Source organism: Sceloporus occidentalis, unplaced genomic scaffold (genome assembly GCF_023333645.1).
Source record: "Sceloporus occidentalis isolate IW3139 unplaced genomic scaffold, rSceOcc1.0.p SCAF_1, whole genome shotgun sequence".
In the NCBI taxonomy this organism is placed as follows: domain Eukaryota; kingdom Metazoa; phylum Chordata; class Lepidosauria; order Squamata; family Phrynosomatidae; genus Sceloporus; species Sceloporus occidentalis.
Genome location: NW_028316981.1, coordinates 185868554 through 185885748, shown reverse-complemented (window position 1 = coordinate 185885748; position 17195 = coordinate 185868554). Strand labels below are relative to the sequence as shown.

General features: G+C 44.2%; 2 protein-coding genes across 4 annotated transcripts in view; one reads left to right on the top strand and one right to left on the bottom strand.

The window, feature by feature from the left end:
- Window positions 1-2590: 2590 nt before the first annotated feature.
- LOC149323046 (cyclin-Q-like) overlaps window positions 2591-17195 on the top strand; it is a 31854-nt gene continuing 17249 nt past the window's right edge. Inside the window, exons 1-5 of one of the 3 annotated variants that reach the window (XM_089486564.1) lie at window positions 2591-2812; window positions 5902-6015; window positions 9672-9855; window positions 11699-11831; window positions 14756-14983. In XM_089486564.1, coding sequence (XP_089342690.1) covers window positions 5928-6015; window positions 9672-9855; window positions 11699-11831; window positions 14756-14983 — 633 coding nt within the window. In that variant the 5' untranslated portion in view covers window positions 2591-2812; window positions 5902-5927. Of the gene's footprint in view, window positions 2813-2869; window positions 5340-5901; window positions 6016-9671; window positions 9856-11698; window positions 11832-14755; window positions 14984-17195 lie in introns of those variants that run through there. The other 2 variants (XM_089486556.1, XM_089486548.1) reach the window with 2 other exon arrangements.
- Window positions 9743-17195, bottom strand: part of SLC25A23 (solute carrier family 25 member 23) — an 85530-nt gene continuing 78077 nt past the window's right edge. The window contains exon 11 of the transcript XR_016272369.1: window positions 9743-9820. The gene's annotated coding sequence lies outside the window, so the exon portion shown is untranslated. The remainder of the gene's footprint in view (window positions 9821-17195) is intronic.

The following is a 17195-nucleotide window of genomic DNA, read 5'->3' as shown; positions in this document are numbered from 1 at the left end:
CTTTGTTTGGTTCAATGGTGATTTTGAGGATTGAAATAAGTTACAATTATTTTTATTCAATTATGTTTACGTTTATTTGCAAAACATCCGCCATTTTAACATTATGGGAATTTTCCGGGAATTGTGACTGAATATTCCGTGTGATCTGGGGGGATTCAGCGGGTTTTGGACAAACATTTTCGGGAACTATCTTTGAGGCTTGTTGGCAACACTGAGGAGGGATGTGAGGTCTCTATAGGCTATAGCTAACCTCATGAGGGGCAAGGGATATGTTAACTCATTTATTAATATCTGCAGGCACATTTTAAACAATTTTGTCAAAGAAAGTGCTGTTCCAGAAAAAGCAAGTCAGGGAGTTAACATAAATAATGTGAATTACATCCAGAACAAAGATAGTACCTGGGATGGAATGGTATTCTGTGCTTTAATACTATTCTTTGCATATTTGTTATGTAGAGCAGGGGTAGGCAACCTGCGGCCCACGGGCCAGATGTGGCCCGGCGAGGCCTTGGGACCGGCCCCTGCCCGGTCCTGCCGCCGATTGCTGCCAGGGCCTTTGGCCTCTCGCGTTCAGGGGCAAGGGGGGCAATTGTCTATAGAAGCCTCAGAAACATGCATTTATATTAACATTTTTTAAAAAACCAGGAATTTTTTTCGCGTGTCCTCCACTTTTTTTTTAAAAAAGGGGCCACCATTTGAAAATTTTGTCCTACATTTGTCCCGGTTTATTTATTTATTTAAATTTCTTTAAAAATTGTTTAATTATTTATTTTTTGGCTTCGGCCCCCCAGTTGTCTGAGGGACAGTAACCCGGCCCCCGGCTCAAAAAGGTTGCCTACCCCTGCCCTGGGCAGACAAGTTGCCTTAACAGGCTTAGAAGAGGCCACAAGTATCATCCGGAAAGCTGGCACTTGGCTGCCTGCACCAACATTATGGAAGAAAGTGGGTCTTTATTTCACTCTTGGAGTTTTTAAAGATGATTTTGAAAGAAACCTTTGAATTCTTTCCCCAGGAATACATTCCCATCAACCCAGAAGGGATGGGCCAGTCCTAATACGGTCCGCTGGTTATCCTTGGAGGGTTGTACTGTCCCTTAGTTTTCTTGTGTTTGTGTATTTATACCAAGACAGCAACAAATCCATGGGGGCTGAATCCAGAGAGGCAGGGAAGTATCGACTCCTACCTTTATCTGAGGGAGTCTGGGCGTCTGCTGCAGACGCAAGCGCAGTCATCCCTCCATATTTGCGGCTTTGATTATGTATGGGTTTCATGAATACGTTCTCTCCAGGACTGTCTGCCTCCTCCGGGGCAACTCTGTGGCCAACTTTAACTGAACTGAGTCACGATTCTTCCACTTCAGATGGAATTAGGAGGATTAGCTCAAATGTAGACTAGGTAGAAATGACCCCAAGTATTTCTTCTCTCTTGAAACACAGAACCAGGCAGTCCAGAGGCACTGAGGAACCTTGCTGTGAACTCAACCAAGGGAGTTATAGGCGCCCCATCAACTCAGAGATGCAGCACTCCGGTGAAGAAATTACCTGGGCTGCCACAAAAGAGACCAGCTTTTGAGTTCAGATCTCTTCAGGAGGTCATTACACAGGCGCTAGGGTTGCCATATCCAGCCTGGGGGCGGGGCATGCACGGCTTTTCACCGGTTGGGGAGCTTCCTTTGCCCCGCCGGGTTTGCCCCGGGGCAGGCGGCTGCCGCTGCGGCGGTTGCTCTTAGGAGCAGTTGCTCCAGGCAGCGGCCGTTGCGCGCATGCCCCCCTTCCAGCTGGAGTGGCCGCGCGCAAGGGCCACTGGAGGCGGCGCATGCGCGAACGACCGTAGCAGCGGCGGCTAGCAAGGACCGCTATTGCGCCCGTTGCACGCATGCGCCGCCTCTAGTGGCCCTTGCACGCCACTGCTTCTTCCACCCACCAGCAATGGCCGGAGCACCGGCCGCGGGCCCCGGCCACAGGAGCTGTCGCTGGCGACGGCCGGAGGAGCGGCCGCTTGCCTGGGGCTCCATGCGCCGCCTCCAGCGACCCTTACAAGCAGCCGCTCCTGGGGCTGGGGCGCGCATGCGCGGGCTCCAGCAGTCCTTGCGCGTGGCCGCTCCAGTTGGAGGCGGCGCATGCGCAAATGGCCACAGCAGCGGCCGCTAGCAAGGACCGCTCCTGCGGTCGTTGCGCGCATGCGCCGCCTCCAGCGGCCCTTGCGCGCGACTGCTTCCAGCCGCGAGCAAGGGCCGGAGGATCGGCCGCTCGCCCAGGCCCCGGGAGCGGCCGCTTGCCTGGGGCCCCATGCGCCACCTCTAGCGACCCTTACAAGCAGCCGCTCCTGGGGCCGGGGCGCGCATGCGCAGCCTCCAGCAGCCCTTGCGCGCATGCGCATCCTCCAGCAGCCCTTGCGCGCGGCCGCTCCAGCTGGAGGTGGCGCATGCGCAAATGGCCACAGCAGCGGGCGCTAGCAAGGGAGGCTGGAGCTCCATCCTGAGCCTGAGCAAGAAGCATGGCTCCCTATTTCTGGGAGTGTTTCCCCTTTGATTTGGGGGTGTGTGTGTCCTGTCCTCCATTTCTATTCCTGGGAGTGTTTTTCCCTTGAAGCCCAGGACTTGAGGAGGAGCCAGCCAATCAGGAGGGCAAGAGGCGTCATCACTGGGGCCTTCCCGGCCGGGCTCCCTCTTCACGTGATGACGATGAGACACGTGTGAAGGGTCCTGACACGCAATGGCCGCCTCCTCCTCCTCCTCCTCCTCCTATTCGCATTGGGGTTTGTTCTGAAGCCGGTGGAGGAGACTCTCTGCTTCCAAGAGGGCTGGAGGAGGGTGAGAAGCATCTCCAAGAGCAGGGCCCTTCTTCTTCTTATAGTTGTTGTTGTGTGCCTTCAAGTCCTTTCTAATGGCCACCCTCTCCAGGGGTTTCCTTGGCAAAATGTGTTCAGAGGGGGTTTGCCATTGCCTTCCCCTGAGGCTGAGAGAGTGTGACTTAGCTAACGTCGCCTAATAGATTTCCATGACTGAGGCAGGATTCCAACTCTAGTCTCCAGAGTCTCTCTCTCTCTCTCTCTCTCTCTCTCACACACACACACACATACATATATGTACACACACACATATACATACATACATATATATATAGATACATACAGGCACACACAGAGCGCAACCCTGAAAGCACTGCACTCCCCTGGCTCTCCTTACCCTTGTTTTAGGGCCAGGGCTCTTTTATTTTATTCATTCCTTTCAAGGATTTCTTCATTATGCTCCCACAGTGGGATCTCTAATATCCTCTGCTTGAAGCCCAGAAACCCTTTTCCTTTTATCCTTTTAATATGCATTTTCTTTCTTTAACAGTTATCTGTGTTAACGTCGTAATAATAATTTAATTCCTTCTCGAAGCACCTCTTTTCTGCGTTTTTAATTTTTATCGTTCTTTTAATATTGCGAAACTTCTCGGAGTCCCAGTTCTGGGGAACAATATATTGTTGTTTTGTTGTTGTTGTTATTTTATATGGAGTGAACAAGGACAACCAAAATTCACCCTTTGCATCTGAGGAAGGAGGCTTGAGTCTATGAAAGCTCCTGCTGCCAACTTCTTTTTTCCAGCAAGTATACAGTATTACTGCCCTCCAGCTCTTATAGTGCTGCTATCCCACTTTAACTGCTCTGGCTGCCTCCTGTTGCATTCTGTGTTTAGCATTCTCAGCCAAATTGCTGTTAGGTCTCACTTAACTACAAATCCCAGAATGCAACAGGAGGCAACCAGAGCAGTCAAAGTGGGATAGCAGCACTATAAGAGCTGCAGTGGGGTCATCTGCTTACTCTCCAAAGTGCTGCAAGATCCCTTTGCAGACTGGTTTTCCAGACTAAGATGGCTAGGTCTTTGAATTACCTCCCTGCTCCAAAATTAATAATAATAACAATTTAATCCTTGTTTGAATGTCGGACTATGACTCTGGAGTCCAGGGTTTGAATCCCCTACTCAGCCATAGAAACCCATTGGGGGATCTTGGGCAAGTCACACACTCTCAGACTCAGTGGAAGGTAATGGCAAAGTGTGGGGTAATTTAAGTTTCCTAAGGCTTCAGCCTTTTCAAGGAAGCAAAAATATGTAAATATCAAAAATGTCAACGCCAAGCCTTTGGTTTTACATCAGCAGAGTAGCAGAAATTGAGGCCACTATAACTGCCCTGGCTCAGTGCTAGGGAATCTTGGGAATTGTAGTTTATTGTGGCACCAGAGCTCTCTGATAGAGAAGGCTAAATGTCTCATAAAACTGTAGTTTCCACAGTTCCCTAGCATTGAACCAGGGTTTTAAAGGACCTATGTTTCCCTAAGAGTTGAGTCTGACTCAAAAATAACACATACCATAGTTTGTAATTTAAAACAAAAGTTTACCAATGGCTTTAATCTATATTTACATAGTAGCTTTGTTCAGGTAAAAGAAATATTCATCCCACCGTCTTTCCAAAGAAAGTCAAGAGAGCAGGAAGATGGAAACACAGCCGCTCAGTTGAAAATGATTGAAAGAGAATGTCAGTCCCAAAGGAGGAGTGACCTAAGTCCCATGGTTAGTTTGGATGTTTGAATGAGAGAGAGGGAGGAGTTTGCATGCAGGAATTCCCTATCTTTCCAAGGAGGGGGAAAGAGATCGTAAAAATCTTCCAACACAAACTCCCTCTGAACAAATCTTGCCAAGAATACACCATAAGTTGGAAAGGACTTGAAGTACATAACAACAACAAACTTATGGGAACTGTTTTGTTACTTGGAATTGTCATCTTTTTTCTTTCCCATTCAGTCTTGGGATGTTTTAAAACAGTTTTGGCATGATTCCTTTGTATGCTCGGAGCCTTCCTATGCAGGCTTGATGATGCGCATGAAACCTAGGTGCAAAAGGAGAGACATTCCAAGTTCCTTAGCAAAAGGCAAAAGATTGATATGATCTGAAGAGAAACCAGAGTATTCCCTAAGGAAGTATTTTGGCTTTTTGGCTTCTAGCGACAACCATATTATTTAATGAGCAAAACACTGTATAACTAGTTTATGTTGCCAGATGAAACTGGTATACAAGTCATTCACCTTCCAAAAATTTACTATGATGTTTGTTCTCAGAATTAACTTACCTATGAAGTTATTATAAAACATTATCCACCGCGCATTATTTTGTCCTTTAAACGATGAGTCAAGGACCCAGTTTGTGAATCTGCATCAACCTAATTGATCTGCATCAAAGCCCTCAGGACATGGTTTGTTATCTAGCCGATAAAGATAAATTTGTTACCTGGCAAATCGTCTGCTGTTGCTATGAAAAAGTTCAGAAAGAAACACCTAGCAGAGATAGCTATAAATGGTAAAGGAGACAATTACATTTAAACTTGCTTTATATATCCATATTATTTATATTATTTTAACCTTTCAACTTTAAAATTTTGTTAACTGTTTTATGATTATAGGTAGAATGTTTAATGTTTGAGATTAGACAATTGATATGTGTGTATTTTGTTGTTATTTGGATATACAGTGGTCCCCCGGGTTACGAAATTAATTCGTTCCGCGGTTAATTTCGTAACCCGAAAACCTTCGTAACCCGAATTGCCATAGGCGCTAATAGAAAAAAAGCCGCGGCTCCGCCGCGGCTCCATTTGAAACAGCGCCGGGGTTTTTTCGTAACCCGAAAAAACCTTCGTAAGCCGAAGCAATAAATCCCTATGGGATTTATTCGTATCCCGAAAATTTCGTACCCCGGGTAATTCGTATCCCGGGGTACCACTGTAGCGTGATGCAAAGGCCTTTCGCCAAAAGCAATAAAATGTTTGACTCTGACCTTCACTCCCTGCTGGCTGCAAAATACAACTGTTGCTCCAACCATCTTTTTTCTCCAAGCTGAGTCTGGGTTCTTTTTTCTCATGCAGACGATTTGGTCCCTACTCCAACACTCATGGATCCCGCAGGATTGCAGGAGGCCAGTCCAGTGTCTGCAGATGCAAAAACACACTTCAAAGTTTGCAGGTTCATCATGGAGGCAGGTGAGAGGGATGCTTCAGGTTTGCTATTTTAACTCGAGATGAAGGTTCTCCTCCCCAACCCTCTTTATCACTTCCCTGCCATTTTGTGAGGAAGGAAGGTTGTATCAGGAGGAGAAGGATGTGTGCCGAGATACACAGTACAGGTTTAGTCTCCCTTATCCGAAATGCTTGGGACGAGAAGTGTTTTCAATTTTGGAGTTTTTCAGATTTGGGAATATTTACATATTACATATATTGCATATACTGTAGCAATAGCAATAACAAGTATATTTCTATACCGCTTATCAGTGCACTTAAGCACTCCCTAAGCGGTTTACAATGTGTCAGTTAATTGCCCCTAACAAGCTGGGTACTCATTTTAGCAACCTACGGAAGGATGCCAGGCTGAGTCCACCCTGGAGCCTTGCCTGGGATCAAACTCACAACCGAGTGGCTGCAGTATCGGCATTTAACCACTGTGCCACCATGAATGGAGAAACATTAAATGTATTTTTGTTTCCCTGTGGATACCAAAATCCATGAATACTCAGGTCCTGTTGAATATAATGGCATAGGCGTTTATCAGACAGGGTTTCTGCAGCCCAGATCTGGGGCTTCTGTGGATTGGGCAATTCGAAATGACATGTTATCCAGAATGTATTTCCATACCTGGTTGATTTCAATGGGAGCCCCATATGCAGGGCTTCCGCGGGACTTCCGAACTGACTCCTCATTTTGGCGCGTTTTGGCGAGTTTGCTAAATAAGGGATTGACGGGAATTGCATTGGGGCTCTGTACGATCTCACTGCAAATTGGTCTGGTGTGGAATCCCAATTTGCTTGTTCTCCTGTCCACCATTGAAAAGACCCCCGGGTTGCAAATCTCCCATGATGCCCTGCTGCAATTTGCCCCATTTGCTTCCGCCGGGGCTGGGCTCCATCGGGGCTCTCTCTCTCCTTCCCCACTGGAGCCGGCCAGCGTGCTTTCTCCCTGCCTCTCTCTCTCTCTCTCTCTCACACACGCACACACACATTTCAGCCACATCTATATCTACATCTATCATCCTGTCATTCTCATTTATTTCACATACACACACACACTCACTCATACACACACACACACACACACACACAAAGGGGGGGTGGGAAGGTGCCTGATGGGAGCTCCGTTCATGTCCTGCCTTTGGCCTGACCTGAACTGACCCTTTTCCTCCTGCTGACAGGTCAGTGAGGCTGAGAGAGAGTGACCTGTTGTTTCCAACTAAAGTAGACCCATGGAATCAATTAGGAATAAAAGGGAAATGCAGCACAGGCATATAACACTAATAATAATAATAACAACAACAACAACAACAATAAAGGCTCTTAAGTTCCAGGAGGTGACGTTTGCAGCACTCATTGGGGCATTCTCCTCCTTTTTTTAGAGCCAGACACCAGAATGCGCAGATTCTGTCATCAGATTAAAAATCTCTGGTGTGTGTGTGCTTGTGTTGTGGTCATTTGGATCTGCCCTTGGCCCCATGTTCAATCCCAAAATGCAAGCTAGTGCCATCTCTGTACCTTGTATTCCACTCCCTTGCCACCCCAGAATGCCTCATACATAGGTAATACTAGTAATAATAATAATAATAATAATAATTCCTCACCTTGGAATGCCAGAAAAGGATGCATTTTTTTCTTTCCCTAGCCTCCCCCCAATTTCCTTAGAGACATTAGCAAAAACTGTATCAATTTGACAATATGCCAAATTGGACAGAGAAACATTTTTAACATTCGGATTGCAACATTCCTTCGGATTGCATTGCAGCAATTGATTCCAAGCAGCTAACCACATTCTATCTAAATATAGATCTACCCATTGCAAAAAATATGAGAAAAATAATTTTAAAAAATTAAAAACCAAAGGGAAAGGTCCCAGCTGGAGACCAGAGCCTTGCTTTGCCGTGCTCCCCTGCCCTGCCCTGAAATGACCCCCGTCAGTCACCCCCTTTTTGCCTCCTGTCAGATTTCCCTTTTTTGCATTCCTCCTTTGGCTCTTTCCTCTCCTCCTCCTTCTCGGATGAAGGGGAGGGAATGCTCTGACCTCTATCCCTCACTGGATTTGCCCCTATCATAATAAGAGAAGGCAACTGCTACAAAGGGAAGGAAAGAACTCCCAGAATTCCATAGCATTGAGCCAGGACAGTTAAACTGGAGTTAAACTGAATTATCTCCCCAGTGTGGATGCAGACTAAGAGAAGGCAACTGAATGACAGGAGAATGGGGCTCTGACATTGAATTTCGCTGCCAGGGAAGGGAAACTAGAAGGGAGAAAGAAAAAAGGGGGAGCTGTCATTGACGTGAGGTTAACATTCGCATGAAAGTGGACCCAGGCTCCCTTCTTAGCCCCGGAAGTGCAAAGGTTCAGGATGCCTTCAGGGCCCCACTGGGCATACGCAAGGGTCCCAATTCGAATCGTTGAATCCCCATGGTATGCACCAGTGTAGAACTACCATTTGCACTCACTCCGCTTTCCCTGAATCTGCATCACGTGACTTCCTTCAATTTGATTCCCCCCCAGTTCGGAAGGGTAACGTAACAACGACCAGGTATGAAAATAAATTCTCATTATCACGTCAGTGCGAATGGCCCAATCTGCAGAAGCCCCTGCAGAAACCTCGTCTGATAAATGCCATAGTAAGATGATGTCCCTTGTAGAAAATGACAAAATCAAAGTTTTCTTTTTGGAATGTATATATTTTAAATATATTTTCAAACTGTGTGTGTGTGACTCTAGTTTAGTTTGTTTGGTAACTTTAATCACATTTTAAATTTTACTGACATTTCAAAAATACAGAAACAAATAATGTGGCTCTCAGTGCTACTGGAAGCTGGTTTACTTATTAATTATTATTATTATTATTAACCTTTATTTATAAAGCGCTGTAAATTTACACAGCGCTGTACATACAATCTTTTTAATTGGACGGTTCCCTGCCCTCAGGCTTACAATCTAAAAAGACACGACACAAAGGGAGTGGTGGTGGGGAAGGGGCCTCTTTAGTAGGATAATACATATAAAATACATAGCAATACAGGAAATGATTCAATAAAACAGGCAAGAAAAGAACATCAAATAGCAAGTGACAATTATGCAATGCCTGGGAACGCTGCCCTGAACAGAATGGTCTTCATTCATTCATTAAGAGAGGAACTGGGTAAAACTAGGTGCTGAATAGTTTTCCATGTAAATCAGAAGGAAAATGGGATAGAGCATAGGTGGTGAGCTTATAGCCCTCCAGAGGATGTTACCAGGGGCTATGCAGGATAATGGGAGTTGTTAAAGTCTGAAGGGCCACAGATTCTCCACTCCCTGAGTTAGAGGCTTCACTTTGGGAGCTGGATAGGAAAGCACATGCTACTGTGTAACTCCCAATCCTTTTAGTGAGGTCTGTGCAGAAGCCGATGGCCATATTTCCCCTAGAAACCTTATGGGATGGTGACCTCTTGGCTCCCATTTCCCTGCCCTTGTAGTGGGGCTCATTATTCATATCTTGAGGGAACCTGATTTATACAGAGCCAAGGGGGAATTGCACCTTGTTTTGCCTCCCTTGTCCAGGCCTGGTGAGGTGGTGGAGGTGGTGGTAGGTGGTCGTGAGAGCTAGAAGCCTCCTTGTTATATCTCCTTAATGCCAACAGGTGTGAAGCTGGGCTTGCGCTCCATCCCCATTGCCACAGCTTGTACCATATATCACCGATTCTTTACGGAAGTGCCTCTGGAACCATATGATCCCTACCTGGTAGCCATGGCTGCCCTTTACTTGGCAGGGAAGGTAGAAGAGCAGCATCTGCGGACAAGAGACATTATCAATGTGAGCCACAGGTAAAGAAGGGGGAATTTCCTCTGTGCGTGTGAGAGATAGAGAGAGAATACTGAACTGGATGGGTTAAAAGTCTGTAACTACATGGGCAGAGATAGCTTTAGACTAAGACTCTGGAGACCAGGGTTCAATTCCCAGCTCTATCATGAAATCCGCAGGTTGACCTTAGGCAAGTCGTATGCTCTTAGCCTCAGGGGAAGGAAATGACAAACCTCATTTGGACAAATCGTGCTAAGAAAACTCCATAGGTTTGTCTTAGAGTTGCCTTAGGGAAACGTCTTGAAGGCCAACAACAAGAAACAACAACTACTACATGGGCACAGCTTAACGTGCAGAGCCTGTTTAAATTGACCACTGACACCACCCAAAAGGATTTTGCGCACTTAAATGTTTGGGTTGCATGTGAGCAAAGCCCCTTTGCTTCAAATGAGACTTCCTTCTCAGGCAAGAGCAGGAAACTTGTGATTTTCCAGGTGACCTCAGATACCAACTTTGGTCAGTATTGCACTGCACTGTTATAGCACTATTATGCCACTTTAACTGCTCTGGCAGCTTCCTGTAGCATTCTGGGGTTTGTAGTTTAGTGAGGTCCAAGAGCTCACTGGCTGAAAATCCTAAAGGCCCTTCCCTGAACTGCAAATCCTACAATTCAACAGGATGCAGCTGTAGCAGTTAAATAAAATAATACCACTATAAGAATGTAATGTGATATTGTCCAAAAATCCATCAGTTTCATCTGGCAGCGTTGATACTGAGATACCTGGGGAGCTAATGCGGGATGCTAACAATTACCAATTGATTTGTTTTTTTAAAAACCCATTAAAGAGTCAGGATATAAGTTACCACACATGGGGTTAGGAAGAAGAAATGTTCTTTAAACAAATACAAATAAACCCTTTTTTATTCCATGTTATTCAGTAGCCACACAAGAACAGCCTTCAAGAATTAAGTCTGTCCTGCCAATTAAAATGTGGCCTTGCTGTTTAAATGTGACCCCACCAGTGAATCAGATTACTAAACTTTTAGTTGATCATTTTACTGATTGAAGGTGATATGTCAGGATGTGTGTTTGCATACCTTGCACAGAAAATGCAGGGCACTGATGGCTTCCCCTCCCCATTTTGTTTTGTTTTGTTTTGTTTTGGTAGAAAACATTCCCTGCTCACATTTTACTGAGGATTTGGGTTCCATTCCACCACTTTTCCTTTCATCTGTTTTATATGGTGGATGAGGCATTTTGTTTAACAAAGAAAGTAACCATGACTATGGAATGACTGACTATGGAATGACCTGCCGAAAATGATTCGACAGTTGAATATTCTGTCTAAATTTAAAAAAGCATTAAAGACCAGTCTCTTCCAGCAGGCTTATTCAGATTATTTGTAAATTGTGAATTTTAAATTATGAATTTTAAATTTGGATTATTTTAATATGTGTTCATTTTATTTGTCCCTTTAAATTGTGTGTTTTAACTGATATCTTTTTAAGTGATATTGTTTGTCTGTTAATTGTTGTTGTTTCCCTCCTTGAACCAAAGAGGAGAGGTGGGTGAGAAATAATAATACTAATAATAGTAATACTTTGCCCAACCCCATATTAAAGATTGCTGGCACAGTCATAAATTTTGCCGAGGAACCTAAGGTCACCTTAGGAAAGAAGAGGGAGAGGAATGTGGCTTCCCCAGAAGAAGGTGGCTGATACTTTTAGATCGAGTGCAAAATTTGGATATGCCTGGGATTTTTTGGCTACTGGTGGCTGAGTGGCTGTCTAGAGCCAGGGCAAAGTGAAATTACTCGCAGGGAAGAGAGCGCCTTAACCTTTGGCCTTCTGTTTTGTTCCCACCAGGTACCTGCACCCCCGGAGTGACACCCTGGAGCTGGACACCCATTTCTGGGAGTTGAGGGACAGCATTGTCCAGTGTGAGCTGCTCATGCTACGGATGCTCTGCTTCCGTGTCTCCTTCCAGCACCCTCATAAGGTCCAGGCTGAATGGCATGGGGCTTAGGGTGGAAGTAGGGTGTGTAAATTGCCTGGACGGAAAGGGTTGTTGTTTTTGTTAGTTTTTATTTCTGTACATATTAGGAACTGGCAACTTCTGGTCCTCTTGATGATGCTGAACCGCAACGCCCATCACTCCTCACCAGTGGCTATATTGGCTAGGAAATTGTAATGTGACAACCTATAGTTGCCTACCACATTTATGAAAAATCTTAATATCTTTTTTTTAGATATTATGATTTAATAAAGAATAATGAAGGTCAGGGGATATGTATTAAAACTAGAGAGGAATTAAAGAGGGTAGAGAAATAAACTGGTACAGCTATTATCAAGTAATGAAAAGATTTAAGGAGGATATTAAGACATCTGGGATTGAAACAAAGTTGTCGGAATTGGATAAATTAGTACTGGAAAATGAAGATAAAAAAGTTACAAAATATTATAGCTTATTAAGAGAGAGAGGGCTAGAAAGAGAACCTGTGAAACAATATATGATTGACTGGGCAAAAGATTTAGGACGTGAGATACCATTTGAAGATTGGGAAAGTTCTTGGAAGAAAACAAACACATTTACCAGATGTCAGGATCTGAAAGAGAATTTTATAAAGATCAATACCAGATGGTACTATACACCTGTTAGACTAAAGAGGATGTTTAAAATTGAAAGTGATGTCTGTTGGAATTGTAAGAAGCAAAAGGGGATGATGATCCACATGTGGTGGAAATGTGAAAAAGTAAAGTTTTTTTGGGATGAAGTACATAATATAATTGAACAGGTATTTGATATAAGATATAAAAAAAGACCAAATCTATTTGTTAAACATGACGTCCTTTTTGAAGACAGAAGATGAGAGAAGAGTGTGGAAAGTTATATTATATATGATAACTATAGCGAGATTTATTATTGCTAAGCATTGGAAGGAGAGCCAAAAATTGCAGATTGATGAATGGCTAATTAAATTAAACGACATTAGGCAGTTAGATTTACTTTCGTGTAAATTGGAGGATAAGAAGAAAGATAAATTGGAAAGGGAATGGGGTCAAATAATGATGTTTCTGAAAAAGAAATGGTGTCTGGATGATAACCTGGTGGAGATGGTTATATAAATATATAAAGGGAATAAAGATGTGCTAAACCAGGAAATGAAAATAGGCCAGAATTAGAACAAGGTTATTGTTATTTGGAGTTAATGGAGAATATGTTGGTTCTATACAACCCAGAGGAATAGGAAAGGATTGTGTGTGTGTGTGTGTGTGTGTGTGTGTGTGTGTGTGTGTGTATATATATATATATATATTACACTGTGTAACGGAATAAGAAAGGCTAAAAGGTTTGGCTTTGTAATTGAGGGATTGTATATGCTCGATGGCAAGATTGCAAATAATTTGGGTTAAGCTGCATGAAAGAAGACATGGAAAGACAGGAAGTAAGGACACGTAGAACATCTGTGTTGTAAATGATTATGTTTTTGTGATGAAAGTATTAAGTTCGTATGTTTGTATTAATAGATTAAAACTCAATAAAGATTATAATAATAAAAGAAAAATCTTAATTTATTGTGAGGATAAATTTACTTGATATAATTTAATTTATGTCCTATTTGTCCTTGAAAGAGCCCAGAGTAGCTGGCAAACTAGCTAAAATACAACTGATCTCATAAAGCCATAAATATGTTGTTGTTGTTGTTGTTGTTGTTGTTGTGTGCCTTCAAGTTGTTTCCAGCTTATTGCAATCCTAAGGAAAGCTATCATGGGGTTTTCTTGGCAAGATTTGTTCAGAGGAGGTTTGCCATTAGGGCTGAGAGAATTACTTGCCTAAGGTCAGCCAGTGGATTTCACAGCCAAACATGGAATTGAACCTGGTCCTCAGAGACATAGTTCAATATTCATACCACTGTGCCACACTGGTAGCTGTATGCAAAAAACCCAGCAGAACAATCCAGAGAGAAAGGAAGTGTTCCACTACCTACATCTCAAAAGCTTTTACAAATGAAAATATGTTTTTAACTGAATCTTAAAAGAGAGCAGTGTGCGGGGCAGATCTATTGTGGAAGAGGGTTCCATAGTTGGAGTGCTGGTTAAATGGAGATAAATCATTAAATCTCAAAGAGTTGCATTGAGATTGTATAAAGTGGCCAAATGGACTTCAGCGTTCATCTACACTGTAGAAATAATGCAGTTTGACACCACTTTACAGCACGTAACTTCATCTGGTGGAATCCTAGACCTTTAGCCTTCTCTGCTAGAGTGCTGGTGCCTTACAAAACTGCAAATCCCAGGATTGTGTAGGATGGAGCCAGGGCAGTTAAAGTGGTGTAAAACTGCATTATTTATGCAGTATTTATATTTATACAAATGCACCCTTAATCTGATACTTGCAAATGCTCAGAGAAACAGATTGTATGAAGTGGTGGTTTTGTAGCAGTGATGGGGGAAATGAATGACTAGTGCTGTTGGATTGCTGTTCCCATCATCCATCACATTATCTGTTCTGTCTAGAGCTTAATGGAGTTGTAGTACGGCAGCAACTGAAAGGCCACACATCCCCACATCCCAGAGGCAGGATGTTGGACTGGAGTCTTGGTTTCAGATCCAAGGTTGGGGTGGAGAGAAGTGGGTGGCCTTAAGCAAGTCACTCTGACCAACCTACCTTGTAGGGGGACTGAGGATAAAATGTAAGAGGTAGAAAGGAAAGAAATAATGTGCTGTGAGGAACAGTAGTGCAGGGCTGGGATGCAGGGCCTCTTGAAGGCAGTCTTTTGCTACTGCCGCTGCTGGAGACTTGACATGGGCCCTAATCTGCACTGGAAATTAATGTCCTTTTCACCAGAGATGTTGATAAAGTCCTCCATTTCACCTCTCCTTTGCAGCCATCTCTGACAGCCGCTCTCTTCTCTCTTGCAGTACCTTCTCCACTATTTACTCTCCCTGAAGCATTGGATGAACCGGCACAGCTGGGACCGGACCCCGGTGGCAGTAGCAGCGTGGGCCCTGTTGCGTGACAGCTATCATGGGCCCCTGTGCCTCCGGCATGCCCCACAGCATATTGCTGTCACTGTCCTTTACCTTGCTCTTCAGTGTTATGGGGTGGAGGTGCCAGCGGAGGTGGAAGCTGAGCGGCCTTGGTGGCAGGTGAGAGTGGGGTGGTGGTGGCATGTGGGAAGTGGGGGAGTGCAGTTCAAGCAAGTCACTGGCTGGGAGAAGAATGGTTTCTATATCCTGAGACAGAGTCTGGTCTCTGAGGCAGGTCCACACAAGCCAGTATACTCTTTGAGTAATCTGGCCCCAAAATTGTTCCAATGTCCCCCTGTTACCTGGAGTCCTCCATAGTGATGCGAGGGAGCTATTCACATGGCTGTCTTGCTGTGCCAGCCATCACTGCCACTTCTGGTGCAGGTAACTTGCTCTGAGACCAGAACAAGATGCCCAGCATTGATCATATGGTGGTGGCAATGGCTGACACAGTGGGGCACATTGTAAACAGCTGCCCGTTGTCGTAGCAGAGGGTTCCGAATCTTCCTAAAAGATTTGGAGCAAAAGGTTTTAAACCATTATCGTGGGGGCAGGTGTCTACCTTGAGTTCCATGTTGAACTGGCCATACATCATCCAGACAGATTGCATCAGAACTGGGGACTGGAGCCTGTGTTGCCCAGACTGCTCGCTGGGAGGAAAGGAGAAGGACATTTTATTTGTCCGATATGGGCAAACCTTTAGTGTGCCTGTGTGGGATCTTTTTGTGGACTTGATTCACAGCCTTAGAAGAGACAGTGCCATTCCCTTGGCAGTGAAATTACTGCTGTCCCTAGGGCTACACCAAGACTGATTCTCCAGATAAATTGTACTCTTAATATAGCAAACTTGATAATTTTATGCAAAATCAAGTTAAGTGTAACACATTTGATGTTCTTAAGGTAACAAGGTTATTTTCCAGCAAAAGGTGCTAAAATTGCATTTTCCAATTTGTTTGAAAAGTTATGTTCTTTTCTAAGAGAAAAAGACGACTGGGCATATAAGACAACCCCCAACTTTTCCAGTTAAAATATAGAGTTTGGATGTACTCACCAAATAAGACTATCCCTCTTCCAACGCACACCAAATAAAAATTAAAAAAACAACCACATCAGATTTGATTTCAATATGGTAATTTAAATTCAAATGCTTATGACATGCAGGTACGTAGCAGGAAACCTTGTATACAAAGCCTGCTCTCCTTGCCTGCCCAGTGCTCCCTGTCTCCAAGACTATCAGAGTGGTAGCTGCTTTCATACGATCGCCGCATATAGTGGGAATGTGGCCGCGGCCGTTTTTGAGCTCCCCCCACCATATGTGACGACCGCAGATTCTCCAATCCGGCTTGGAAGTTTCAGCACCTGCCCTATAATATGACACCCGGTGTAACGAGTGGACTGGCAATCAGCCAATCGGAGGGCAGATGCCCTGAGCCAATCAGGTGCTAGAGGAGGAATTTGAACATTCCGCTTGGCAGTTGAGCTGACAGTTGGGGTGTTAGGGTTTAGAATCTTGAAGAGAGAGGACTGGGTTCCATGAGGTCCTGAGGGATTAGTCAGTGAGGGGAACTGCTAGGTCCAGAGAGGGACTGGATTAGGTTGAGGAGTCTAGGAAAGAGAGGCTCAGAGTAGCCAAACTCTAAAAGAGGGTTGTGGTTACATTAGATCTTAAGAGATATTGTTAGCCTTGGTGGCTGAGATAGGAAAAGGAATTGTCTAAAAGGGATACGAAAGTCCCAATATAGTTAAAGGGAAACTGGGGAAAAGAGAAATAATAGTAACGAAGCAAAGAATACAAATGTAAATAAGTAACCAGAGCCTGAACTAGCAGTTATATAATATCATTCAGTTCAAGGAAAAGATGTTCAACCATTTTGTTCAATAAAGTTCTTAGTTTGGTTTACCTAAAGGCTTGTCAGTCATATATATCATATCCACGCTACTATATTAGAAAATAAGGTGAACCTGCCCCATAAGAAAGGGGGTTCGTAATAGTAATTGGGTGGCAGCGGTGGGATAACAGAAGTCCCAGGCGCTTGCCATTACAGAAGAAGGCTTGTGGTTTGGGTATCCGTTACACCCGGCGTATAACACGACCCCCGACTTTTGAGAAAAAGTAGTCTTATACGTCAGAAAATACAGTATTTTTCATTTACATCTCTAGTTATGATGGGAGCTGTAGTCCAACAATATCTGCAGGTTACAGCTTTGTCATTTCTGAATTACCACATGTCTCACACAGGTTGTCTCTTGTTCCTGCCTTTGTGCAAGGGCAGGCTAGGGAACCAGTGCGACAAGAAGTTGTGGAACTGTGCCTGCTAAACTCATGGGACTT